General features: G+C 44.2%; 1 protein-coding gene and 1 long non-coding RNA gene across 2 annotated transcripts; both read right to left on the bottom strand.

Annotated features, from left to right (window-relative positions):
- Positions 1-343: 343 nt before the first annotated feature.
- LOC147624845 (uncharacterized) lies at positions 344-1,333 on the bottom strand. Its single transcript, XR_015268860.1, has 2 exons — positions 1,202-1,333; positions 344-883 (listed from the first exon to the last, which is right to left on the bottom strand). It is a non-coding gene; the product is annotated as an uncharacterized LOC147624845 (long non-coding RNA).
- On the bottom strand, positions 344-11,860 carry LOC147624844 (pentatricopeptide repeat-containing protein At5g27110-like). The gene is made up of 4 exons (XM_086818072.1): positions 7,793-11,860; positions 7,619-7,713; positions 7,418-7,507; positions 344-1,360 (listed from the first exon to the last, which is right to left on the bottom strand). The coding sequence occupies exon 1, from the start codon at positions 11,544-11,546 to the stop codon at positions 8,121-8,123; it is 3,426 nt and encodes a 1,141-aa protein (XP_086674198.1). The 5' UTR covers positions 11,547-11,860; the 3' UTR covers positions 344-1,360; positions 7,418-7,507; positions 7,619-7,713; positions 7,793-8,120.
- Between the last annotated feature and the right edge of the window lie 790 nt (positions 11,861-12,650).

Raw genomic sequence — 12,650 nt, 5'->3', positions numbered from 1 at the left:
ACCTATCTCATAGCATTCCAAACCTATTTTTTTTAAAAAAAAAATTAGCAAATAGATTTGTCAAAATACCATTGATATTTTAAAAAATATCAATTTTTAATATTTTTAAAAATAATTTCTAAAAAATTCTTAATTTTTCCTAAGTCTCGTTCACGAAATTTTTAATTCCGTCCAACAATTCTCAAATCCAATGAAATTTTACAATTTTAATGAATTTTTTAATTTTCTGAATCAAAAAATATATTTTTTAAGAAATTTGAATGATCACGCGTGCCCGAATGGACACACCACATGTCAATCACCAACTCCACATTTTTCAAAAATTTAAAATAATCTTTGCTAATTTTCCAAAAAAAATTAAAATTTTTAATTTACCCCAAACGCATTAAAATACGAACGATCAAAAAGTTTCGGAATCTCCATGGTTTTTCTAGAATACAGAAAGCCAACAGTTTCGGAAAAATGAAAAGACAAAAAAAAAATCGTCTTCTCATCGGTAAAGCTGCCTCCAACAAATCTGTGGGGAATGGTGAATATGCTCAATTGTCAATACGTTGGCTGGAAGCGTGCTCGTAAAGAAATAATGTAGTACATTCTTTCGCTCCAAGTCCTTGAGTGTTGCTTGGAACACGTGAAAGTCACACAATTGATCTTCATGAGCTCTTATTTGGACATTTCTATCTGCACCCTTCCTAACGGCCAACACTCAATGAAGACAGCAGGGAAACCTGCTGCACGTCAGCCTCCCAAACAGTGTGAATCACCATGACCGCACCATGGTGAATATGCTCATTTGTCAGTACTTTGGCTGGAAGCCTGCGGCCCCTCACAAGTGGGGCAACCTGCTGTGCTGATGCCAGCAAGAGTGAAGCTCGAGTACAATCTGAAAACCAACATAATCAATGGCAAGTAACCTACCCCTTAGCACCCCACCCAGACTAACAATGAAGGAATCACAGCCAATGCATTGCTAGAGCTATTTTTTAGAGTCTGCATGGGTGCTATGAGCACCCCCACTACCTTACTCGTACACGTGACTTCGATCACGGCAGTCCCCCCAACCTGAATCTCAAAGTTCTTGTGCCAACAGACAACCAAGGGCTGAGGAGAAGTTTATGGCAACCAAGCATAGCTTAGGAAAGGGAAGGAGCTGCAATAGCAGTAAGAAGTCAAGTTGCAATACAGAATTAACCGAGCACACCTGGCTCGTAGCAAGGCAACCCTCCACATTGCACAGCAACAGCTCCAACTCCACGCATAGGGGAAGTCCCCTGAACCTCACTGCATGCCAGAAGTACCCAATTGCCTTTGGTCTCTCCAGGTAAACATACACCTCCTCAATGCCCAAGGCAAAAAAAACCTGCATGAGCAAAAACAATAGCTCAGGTGATGCTCAGAGCACACACAAGAATACACTAAGAAAAGCTGAAACGTGCAACTTGCCCCACCACCCAGAAAATGAAGAGACTGCCACTGCTACATATGCCCCTAGCTTCTAAGTGGTGCAGACTGCAATACACACTAGCCAATTCTGCCAAGGAAAAAATGTAAAATCCTTTACAACCTCATCTCCGCATGATAAAGGAAGCCTAATTGCAGTTTAGCCAACACACACTAGGCAACTCTGCCAAGGAAAAATGCAAAATCCTTTAGCATGATAAAGGAGACCTGATTGCAGTTTGGCAAAAGAGAAACTCCTGCTTGTCTATCTTTGCCTTTACTTAGAGCAGAAGACAGGGCTAAAGCAACCTCTGCAGCCATGTAGGATCGTGCAAGTATGAGAGGTCATCCACATGAAAGAAAGAGAAAACACAGGTTGTGGACAGTTGATTATTGCTGAAAATGAGCACGAGGGAAGCCCGTAGGTGCTTACAAGCATAAGAGACTGTTGCAACAGCCAATGACCTCTAGCAAATATGCAAGAATGAGATGGGAAATGATGAGAAGGGAGTGATCCCTTATATATATCCCATATGAGCTAGTCAGCCAGCTGTTGCAGGCCGACAACAATCGTGAAGCATAAATATGCTATAAAAAGCCTTAAAAAGACTCATAAAATGGTAGAAAAATCCTAAATGATGTCTGCAATGCATGGCCTCATAGAAATGACCAATACAAGCATGCTAAGGTACATGTAGACCCTTTGGAGATGATTTATTTTCCAACACCTCCTCTTCAGCGCAAGAGGGGCAGTCCAATACCAACACGCTGAAGTAACACCTCCAAAGTAGCTCTCGGACGTGGTTTGGTGAAGAGATCAGCCACATTGTCCTTGGTAAAACAGTAGACCAGACGACGAAGTCCCAGCTCGATCCAGTCGCATACAAAATGACAATGCACCTCAATATGTTTGGATCGTCCCCATATCACAAGATTCTGAGCTAGAGCAATAGCACTTTGAGAATCCGACAAGATGGTAATCAGGGAACTGTCGGCACATCACAAATGCTCCAGAATCTGATGAATCCAAAGTGCCTCATTGGAGGAGAGAAGGTAGAATTTGTACTCAACCTCGGTGGAAGAAGCAGAAACTATTCTCTACTTCTGAGACTTTCAAGAAACCAATCCAATACTAAGCATGAAGCAATATCCGGATGTAGACCTATGAGTATCAATGCAGCCTGCCCAATCAGAATCTGTGAAACCAACCAAATCAGCACCACTGGAATAGGTGATGCCATAATCTGAAATAACTCGAAGATAACGAAGAACTCTCAAAGCTGCCTGCTAATGAGACCTTCGAGCGGCTGATGAGAATTGGCTGAGAACACTCATAGCATAGGAGATATCTAGACGGGTGTTGGCAAGGTAAAGCAATGAGCCAACAATCTACCAGTACTTTGTGGAATCCACCTAGGGTGTATTATCCTCCTTGGATAACTTGGCATTGGGATCCATGGGACATGAGAGAGGTGTACAATCGGACAACCCATAAAGTGAGAGCAGCTTCTTCACATACTTCTTGTGAGAAATGAAGATACAATCAACTTTCTACCAAGCCTCCAGCCCAAGAAAATAATGAAGAAGGCCAAGATCACTCATCTCAAATGTCTCCGAAAGCTTAGACTGAACCTATGTGACCAACTCAGCATCTGAGCCAGAAAGGATGAGGTCATTAATATACAAAATAATGACACAAATATCCCCATCAGAAAGAAGCACATAGAGATTGATATCTGCATATGCCCTCTCAAAGCCAAGAGATAACAAGAAGGCATCAATCTTCTGATACTAGGCACAGGGTGCCTGTTTGAGACCATAAAGAGCCTTCTTCAGAAGATACACATGGATGTCTTGTCCATGAATCACAAAACCACGGGCTGCTCAACATAAACTTCCTCCTCTAAATCTCCATTCAAAAAAGCGGATTTGACATCCATCTGGAACACGGGCCATCTGAAGTATGCAACCAGACCCAAAACAATCCTGATGGTGGTATACCTAGCTGTAGGAGCGAATGTCTCATCAAAGTCTTCACCTGCCTTCTAAGCATATCCTCCTCGAGCAAAAAGGCAGGCTTTGTACTTGTCTAAAGTACCATCTGCATGAAACTTGACTTTGAAAATCCATTTCACACCAATCACACAACGATATAAAGGCCGTGGCACCAAAGACCAAGTGTGATTCCTCTCAATAGAGGACATCTCTGCTTCCATGGCTTGTCGCCACTGCAGCTATGAAAGAGCCTCCTCTAGACTCTCAAGTTCATCAATCTCTTGGAGAGAACTCATGAGAGCATAATTCACTCTGTGATGAGATGTGGAAATCCGAGATGAACGGCGAGGTTCAAGGATGGTGGTAGAGATTTGGTTATGTAGTTGTGCATCAGTGAGACCAGAATCTCGAAAGAGTTGTTGAACCCACCGAGGTAGGCCAGCCTTTCTCTCAAAGCGTGAACAAGAAGATTCAGCTGCAACTCATCCGATGTTGCTGGGAGAGGTGACGAAGTAAGCACTAGTGGGGGTAATCCCGGAGTGTCAAAGCAGGACTCGTAGAGGGACTAAGAGCGGCGGAAACTGGTGCAACAGGAACTGGTGGCTGTAAAGTAGCAGCTAGCATCAGAGTTGCAACAGCAGCAGGAGGAGGAGCTGGACGTGGAAGAGGTATAAGATCACTAACATGTGCCGGGGGATCATCCAGAAAGTCGGAAGATGCATTGGGTGGAGAGGAGTCGATGCCAAACAAGCTCTCATCAAATCGAACATCACAGGAAATGATGATGTCATCAACCTCCGGATCCCAGAAGCGGTACCCTTTGGATCTCAAACTGTAGCATGTGAAGATCATCCTCTTTGACTTCGGTGCGAGTGTGGTCCTCTTCTGATCTGGGACATACACATAAGCAACACAACCGAAAACACATAGGTGAGAAACATAAGGCTTGTGTCCTGTAAAAGCCTCCTCCGGAGTCATCTCCTCAACCGCTTTTGTGAGAGAGCGGTTAATGAGATAAACTGAGGTAGCCACAGCTTCACCCCAGAAAGCAGGAGAGAGATCTGCATGATGCAACAAAGCACGAGCCATCTCTTTTATGGTCTGGTTCTTCCGTTCCACAACTCCATTCTGTTGAGTGTAAGGAACTATTGTCTATCGGTGAATGCCCTTCGATGCAAGGAAGTCATCAAGCGGTACAAACTCGCCGCCATTATCAGTCCAGAGAAATAAAACTGTAACCCCATACTAATTTTCCACCATTGCGATCCAAGTCCTGAAACTGGCAAAAGCATCTGACTTGTGAGCCAGAAAACATATCCAGACTTTGCAAGTGAAATCATCCACAAGAAGACGAAAATATCAAGCCCCTCCAAGAGACTCAACGTCCATAGGTCCAACAAAATCAGCATGTATGCTTAAGCCCTAGTCTTCGGGTTGCTCGATGAGTAGCCTCCTCTGGAAATACATTTCGATGATGCTTACCCATCATGCAAGATGAGCAAATGTGTGAGAGGCCTGAGCTGAGGTAGTCCGCTGACAACCTGCTGAGAATGGAACTCTAAGGCAGCAATGGGTACATGACCGAAGCGAGAATGCCATAAAGAAGTATCTGCCTCAGAATCCAAAGCCATCAAGGGGGAGAAAAGCTTATGAATATGTGAGTCAGTGTGAGGGATCTGGGAAGAAAAGTTGGTGATCTCGTAGCGACCCCCATCATGGACTCTATTGGCAACAACCGAGAGAGTCTTCTTGTCGATAACTTCAATGAACTCATCATCAAAGTAAACACCAAGTCCCTTTTGAGAAACTTTGTACACTGAAAACAGATTTTTGGAAATCCGTGGTACATATAAAACATCATGTAAGGTGGCAGAGGAACCCAAAGAAACATTACCAACACCGGTGACAGGAAACGAGGAGTTGTCGCCGATGCGAACTGAAGAGAAGAGAGTCTGGTAGTCCTCCACAATATGGGCTTGATTAGTCATGTGGGCTGAAGCACCACTATCATCAACCCATTCCACCGCTTCAGGTGTGTCACTAACCTCTTCTGGAGAAGTCATCTCTATGATCACTAGGAGTGAATCCTATGAAAAAGTGGATGAATCTATGATTGCCATGTATGCTACTTTGGCAAATCCCTCCTCTGAAACTTTGTCCTTGCTCTTGTCTTTAGTGTTGTCCTTGTCAAATGCTTTGGAAGCATCCTGGGCTTTATACTTGGCTTTGGCTACTCAAGAGCTATCACAGCAAGCAAAGCAGCGAGCCTCAGTATGACCTGTCTTGCCACAATAATCACATTTATTGCTTTTGTCCTTGGACTCCTTTGAATCCTGTTTACCCTTGCCTTTGTCTTTGCTTTTGTTGTTGTTGTTGGAGTTTCCTTTTCCGCCTTTGCCTTTGCCCTTGTCAGAGACAACAAAAGCAGACTCTGACTTACTTTTCCGCGAAGCATGCACTTGTCGTGGAGATAACTCACGACTTCCTCAAAAGGGGGAAGAGGATCATGGAAGTACATATGATCCCTAAAAGAATCAAAGGAAGCAGGCGATTTACCAAGAAGTTTATGAATAGGATTGTTGATTGGACTCCCGTACTCCTCAAGCTGCAGCTTGATACGGGTGAACTCTCCAATCTTCTCAACCATGTTATCTGACTCATTGATTGTAATCTTCTCCAGATATAACTCCGGTTTGGCAATCTTCACTATCGAAACTCTCCCATTGGATCTCCATCCACATCTGATGAGCATTACTCCGTGTAGAGATAAACTGTATAGACGAAGTCATGCAATGAATGATGATAAGACAGGCCCGAGCATCCAATATGCTTCTCAAAGCACGGTCCACCAAGTGAGGTGTGGAGATGGACATCCACACACGGGCTCCTTCTATCAATAACTGAGTGTAGAAAGACCAAGTATGATAGTTGGTGGTTGTAAGCTTCATGGAGTCACTAACTCAAGGAGGATTGTAGGATGGTATATGGGTAGGGGTGGGAGCATGAACTGGATGAGAGAAACTCAAAGAAAAAAGATTGGGAAGAGGTACCACCTGGGGAGCTAGAGCAAGGGATCCAAGCACTGAAGGTGCTCGATATCAATTGGAGGAGGAGCAGCAGTAGAGAAATCTCTTGAAGCCATGTCCTCTGACAAGAAACCTTCTATGAATCAAGAGGGCTGTAAAAAACAGCAAATAGCCTCCTCTCAAGTGTGCACAGCAGGAGGAGAGAAAGAAGAAAGGGAGCAAGGGAGGGAGGGTGGGTGGGAAAAGAGAAATAGAGAAAGCAAATCTCTCATGACCCTGTCCTAAGCACCTAGAGGAGGGTCTCAGCGTCCAACAGCAAAAACACAGCAGTCCCAGGGTACGGATGCAGAAAACGCAGCAAAGTTGAGGAAGCCTCTGCTCCAATCAGAAAACGCAGCACTTTCCTGCCTGTAGGTCAGCATTTAGCTTTGATACCATGAAAGAAAGAGAAAACACAGGTTGTAGGCAAAAGCACAAACTGTAGAAGGCTGTGGACAGTTGATTATTGCTGAAAATGAGCATGAGGGAAGCCCGTAGGTGCTTACAAGCATAAGAGACTGTTGCAACAGCCAATGACCTCCAGCAAATATGCAAGAATGAGATGGGAAATGATGAGAGGGGAGTGATCCCTTATACATGTCCCATATGAGCTAGTCGGCCAGCTGTAGCAGGCCGACAGCAGTTGTGAAGCATAAATATGCTATCAAAAGCCTAAAACATAAAATGGTAGAAAAATCCTAAATGATGTCTGCAATGCAGGGCCCCATAGGAATGACCAGTACAAGCATGCTAAGGTACATGTAGACCCTCTGGAGATGATATATTTTCCAACACCACAACCCTGCAAACAGGGATCGTTTGCATAAAAGAGATGCATGGGTAGAGATCAATCTTGAGTCTAGCCCCAGAGATTGACACACAAACATAGAGCACAGAGTATGAAAGTTGGTATCCACCTTTGTAGATTTCCTTGATGTCCACCTGTGAAGGAATTTCCTTGATGTCCACCTGTGAAGGAATTTCATTGATGTCCACCTTTATGATAACTGCAAGCAGTCACAATCAGTTAAAGCGGGGGGGAAAACATGCCTCAAGCTTCTGAACTCAAGTAATGGTTTTACCTTCCACTCTTTACTTGAATAATCGACAAAGGTTACCTTTAAGAACTTCCATGTAGGTTAAAGATCCTCAAAACTTCCATCCCTTCATAGACTGGAGGCAACAATGTTGGCATGAGCCAGTTTGAAGGTGCCTATTAAATTCAAAGAATCAGAAATGCACATCTTATCACATCACAACAATAGCAAAAGGCTGTGTGGTAAGAAACTTACCCCAAAAACAGGCCAGCATCCTTCAGTTCACCCTGACTGCATCCTCAAGTTGCTTGATCAAGTCAGCAGTTTCATGGAGACGACCTGTACCATCAAAATGAAGTGACCAAAGTCTTCTCAATGCCGCCCATTCTGTAAAACTAACTCTGCGTTTGGTTGCTGGCTCAATTTGACTCTCTTGGATTCCACTTATTGAAGTAAACCCCTGATGCAGTTGGTGTTGAGGCCATGCTGGGCTTGTGAGGGTACGTGGAGGTTGGCAGGGCTGGCCACGTGCCAAGAAACACGTGAAAACGTCCTTGTCCAACCACAGGTGTAAAGGAAAGGTTCAAATCTTACCATCACTTTCTGAGTATCCATGTGGAACCTCCTCCTTGCCTTGTTCTGAGAATGACTCCAGAACCAAGTCTAATTGCGACACGTGCCCTTCCCTTTTCATAGGCTTTTTCAGCATTTTTAGCTTGGTAAGGATGGTATCCCTTTGAGAATGAGCTCTTCCTCCTACTATGAACTCATGCATCTTATCATTGATCTCGATCCAGGCTATCCCAGGCTTCTTCCATGCACCAGCAGACTTTCTCTGCTCTTGCACTTTGTCAATGTACTTCCTCATATGCAAGTTTGCATAAACATTCGACATGAGGACATAGCCAACAGCAATGTTAGGATTCATACAAATAACTTGCTTAAAAGACTGCCCTGCCAGATGCATGTTTCCATATGACATGCAGGCAGCAAGCAAAGATGTCCGGCCAATAATGTCTGGTACCACCGGCATACATTTGAGTAGTTCTTCAGCCTTATATAGGTGCCCAGCACAGCCAAGGAGGTGCACCATGCAGTTGAAGTGAATTGCAGTGGGTGCGATGGTATTATCTTCCATCATAGACATGAATTGCCTATGGCCTTCATCCACTTGGCCTGCCCGACTGCAGGCAGCAAGAATACAACTATACGTGCTCCCGTCTGGCCGTAAACCTTGCTGTTGCATGCTCTGGAGACACTCTTTGACCAGAGTGAAGTTACCCAACTGAGCACATCCTGCAATCATGGCACCCCATGACACAGTGTCCCCGCTTGGCAACTTGTCGAGCACCTTGTACCCCTCCTTTAAGCTCCCACATTTGGCATACATATCAACAAGGCCACTTCCAATGACTGCATCTGGTTCAAGTCCACTTCGGATGATCTGGTCATGTATCACCTGGCCTTGCACTCTTGCACCTACAAGGCCGCAAGCTTTCAAAATGGATGAGAGAATAACCCCGTTCGACTGCATGCCTTCCAGCTGCATTTTCTCAAAGAGCAAAAGAGCAAGAAGTCCATGGCCATGCTGAATATAACCTGCAATCATCGCACCCCATAACACCACATTTTGGCATGGTAAGCTGTTAAAAACATTGCATGCCTCCTCCAAGCTCCCACATTTTGAGTACATGTCAACAAGGGTAATCCCGATATCCATATCCACTTCCAGTCCACTTTTCATAACCTCATTATGTATCAATATACCCTTTCCAATGGCCTTATAGATGCCACATGCTTTCAATGCACATGAAAAAATTACTTTGTTTAGTGTTATGCCCTCCTGTTGCATTCTCTCAAATAGTTCTAGAGCATAATGTCCTTGTCCATGTGATGTGTATCCCGCGATCAATGAGCCATATGACACAGCATCTCGAGTCAGCATTTGGCTCAACACTTTGTTTGCCTCCTCAAAGACTCCACATTTTGCATACATGTTAACAAGCCTGTTTCCAATATATATGTCAGAGAGAAATCCACTTTTTATGATGTGGTCATGTGCCAGCCTGCCGTGCCCTACAGTTCCGATGTTGCAACAAGCCTTCAATAAGGAAAGAAACGTAGCTCGGTCTGCAGTTATGCCGTTTTCAAGCATTTTGTCGAAAAGATCGAAAGCCAAAATGCCTTGCTCATTTTGAGCATAGCCGGCAATCAGTGAGCTCCATGAAACCACATCTCGATGCACTAGATTATCAAACAATTTAAGTGCCTCCTTCAGGCTCCAACATTTGACATACATGTCAACCAGAGTGTTTCCTATCAAACTATCGCTTGCAAGCTCACTCTTGACAATTTGGTGGTGAATCAGCCTCCCCTGCTCTACAGCTCCTACGTTGCCACATGCTTTCATGGCAGCTAGGAATGTGACCTTGTCCGAAATGACACCCTGATGCTGCATTCTTCCGAAAAGTTCAAGTGCAGCGTCACCATTCCCATACTGGGCATATCCTGCAATCATGGCCCCCCATGACATTACGTCTCGATGATTTGACAGTCGGTCAAATTCTCTCCTTGCATCCTCCAGAATCCCACACTTGGCATACATATCAATCAGGTTATTCGCAATTACTGTGTCTGACTCAAGGCCAGATCTTATGAGTTGCCTATGTATCAGCATGCCCTGAGGTAAGGCTCCTACACCACCACAAGCCTTCAAGATGGATGAGAACACAATAGCACTTGGTCTGATGCCTTCTTGTTGCATTTTCTCATACAAGGCTAGAGCAGAGATACCGTGTCCAAGTTGCACATATCCTGCAATCATGGCACCCCATGACACCACATTTCGCTTCCCGAAATTATCAAAGATCCTGTGTGCCTCTTCCATGCTCCCGTACTTAGCATAGGTGTCAATCAATGCAGTCCTGACAACCACATCTGATTCAAAACAATTTCTAATGATCAGGTCGTGTAAGAACCTGGCCTGCTCTAAAGCTCCAGAGTTGCCACAAGCTTTCAGGATACTAGAGAATGCAATCTTATCCGGCTTAACCCCCTGTTGCTGCATCTTCCCAAAAAGCTCAAAAGCCATATGACCATTCCCATTTTCTGTGTATCCTGCTATCATTGTGCACCATAGTATGATATCTTTATTTGCCAATTCATCAAAGACCTTGCAGGCATCCTCCAAGCCCCCAGATTTAGAATACATATCCACGACAGAGCTTCCTATTACAACATTTGATTCCAGCCCCCTCTTCAAGACTTGATCATGTATTTGCCTGCCCTGCAGTATGGCTCCTGTGCGGCTGCATGCTTTCAGAACCGACATGTATGAAACTTCATCTGGCTTGATGCCCTCTTCTTGCATTTTCTCAAAAGTTTCCAGAGCTAAAAGCTCATACCCATGTTGTGCATATGCTGAAATCATCGCATTATACGACACAATATTCTGATACCGTAGCTCCTCAAACAGCTCCTGTGCCTTATCAAGGCTCCCACATTTTGCATACATATCTATAAGTGCACTTGCAACCGCCAAATCCGATGCAAGACCACTGCTACTAAGTTCCGCATGCATTATTCTGCCCTGTTTTAGAGCCCTCATACTGCCACATGCTTTCAAGACGCACAAAGATATGGACTTGTTTGGTATCAGGCCCTCCTGTTGCATTATAAAGAACAATTCTATGGCCCTCTTGCTTTCCTGAAACTTGGCATGCACTGCGATGATTGCGTGCCATGTTTGAATACTGGGACTTGTGATGTTGGTAAAGGCAAGATTTGCTTCCAGCAAGCTTCCACACAGTATAAAAAGCCGGACTAGATGGTCCCCTATACTCGTCGCTGAACTGATGCCACGGGTAATGAGAAGTGAATGCACTCTCCTGCCAGTCCGCAAGTCTTTCTTTCCAGCACATTCATGCAGAACAGCATGTAATCTGTCTGGTGCAGGCAACTCCTGCAAGTGCAGATGATTCTCCATGAAAAGTACTCCTGATTCGTCCATCTTGCATGAGTTTCTGAGCTACCAGATCAAACAGCCCAAAAAGTTGTTCACAACATTTTTGAAGAGTGCCACTTTCGTACAACGGAGCCTCCTCTTTCTGAAAGTCCTGGCAGGGAGGAAGAGGGTACACTTGCACAGGGACACAACTGCAAGTTGAAAGAGGAGAGGAGCCGGGAGGAGAAGGGAGTCGCATAACAATCTGAAAAATAAAACAATGTGAGACACCATCTAATTCTTTGCATGTGTTGGTACACATCTTATGATGAGACCAGCTTTCATCAGTGGTTGTTTGGCAAAGAGGGTTTCCATCAATGGCATGTCATGTGCATCCCCCATATGCTTCCTACTCTAGGCAAAGTAGGAGGAAGAGTAAAGGGCAGTTCCCAATAGGTGCCCAAGATCATGGACCAATAGTTAGGACACAAGTTTGGACCAATAGTTAGAACTTAGGACACAAGTTGGACACAATATGAACACAAGAAAAGACCCTTTAGATGAATTTTTGGGGTCATGAAAGCCCTAACCAACTAGAACCCAACTTGCTATCACTTCCCTACATAAAGGCATTCACATATAGAGGTTCCCAAGCCAAGACCATGAGCTAGAGAACCAAGACCAAAGGCAACACCAACCAAGGCAACTAAATCACCACAAAAGCTCTAAAGCAACAAGATCGATAAACCCTCGTGTGCATTAGAGCATGCACAAAGTGGAGGACAGCTAGTAACCTTTTGTATGCATTAAGAAATAGGTATGTATAAGCAGGATCTAAGTCAAGATCCAAGTCCAACATTGAAAATATAGCATGTTTTGCAATGTGGAGTAGATTAGGGCTACATCTCTATTCAAGTAAAGATCCAAGTTCATGTAGCATTATATGATAGTGATGTGTGTGAACACACTTAAGACCGCTGGGGCACTTTTTTCCTCACTAGGAGGTTTTTTTCCCCATGTGTATGTACACCCTCTTATCTACTCATTTTGGGGTGTGTACTTATCTTTTGTATCTGGCACACATTTGTTTATTCTAATCTAGTGAGTTTTGTGTGCTCTCAAGCTTCTCTATCTTGTGTGTGTGCATTGTTGCAACCCTAACCCTAATTC

This window comes from Cibotium barometz, chromosome 24 (assembly GCF_041138505.1).
Source record: "Cibotium barometz isolate CiBa-2024 chromosome 24, ASM4113850v1, whole genome shotgun sequence".
In the NCBI taxonomy this organism is placed as follows: domain Eukaryota; kingdom Viridiplantae; phylum Streptophyta; class Polypodiopsida; order Cyatheales; family Cibotiaceae; genus Cibotium; species Cibotium barometz.
The sequence above is the reverse complement of the archived record's forward strand: the minus strand, read 5'-3'. Positions and strand labels throughout refer to the sequence as shown.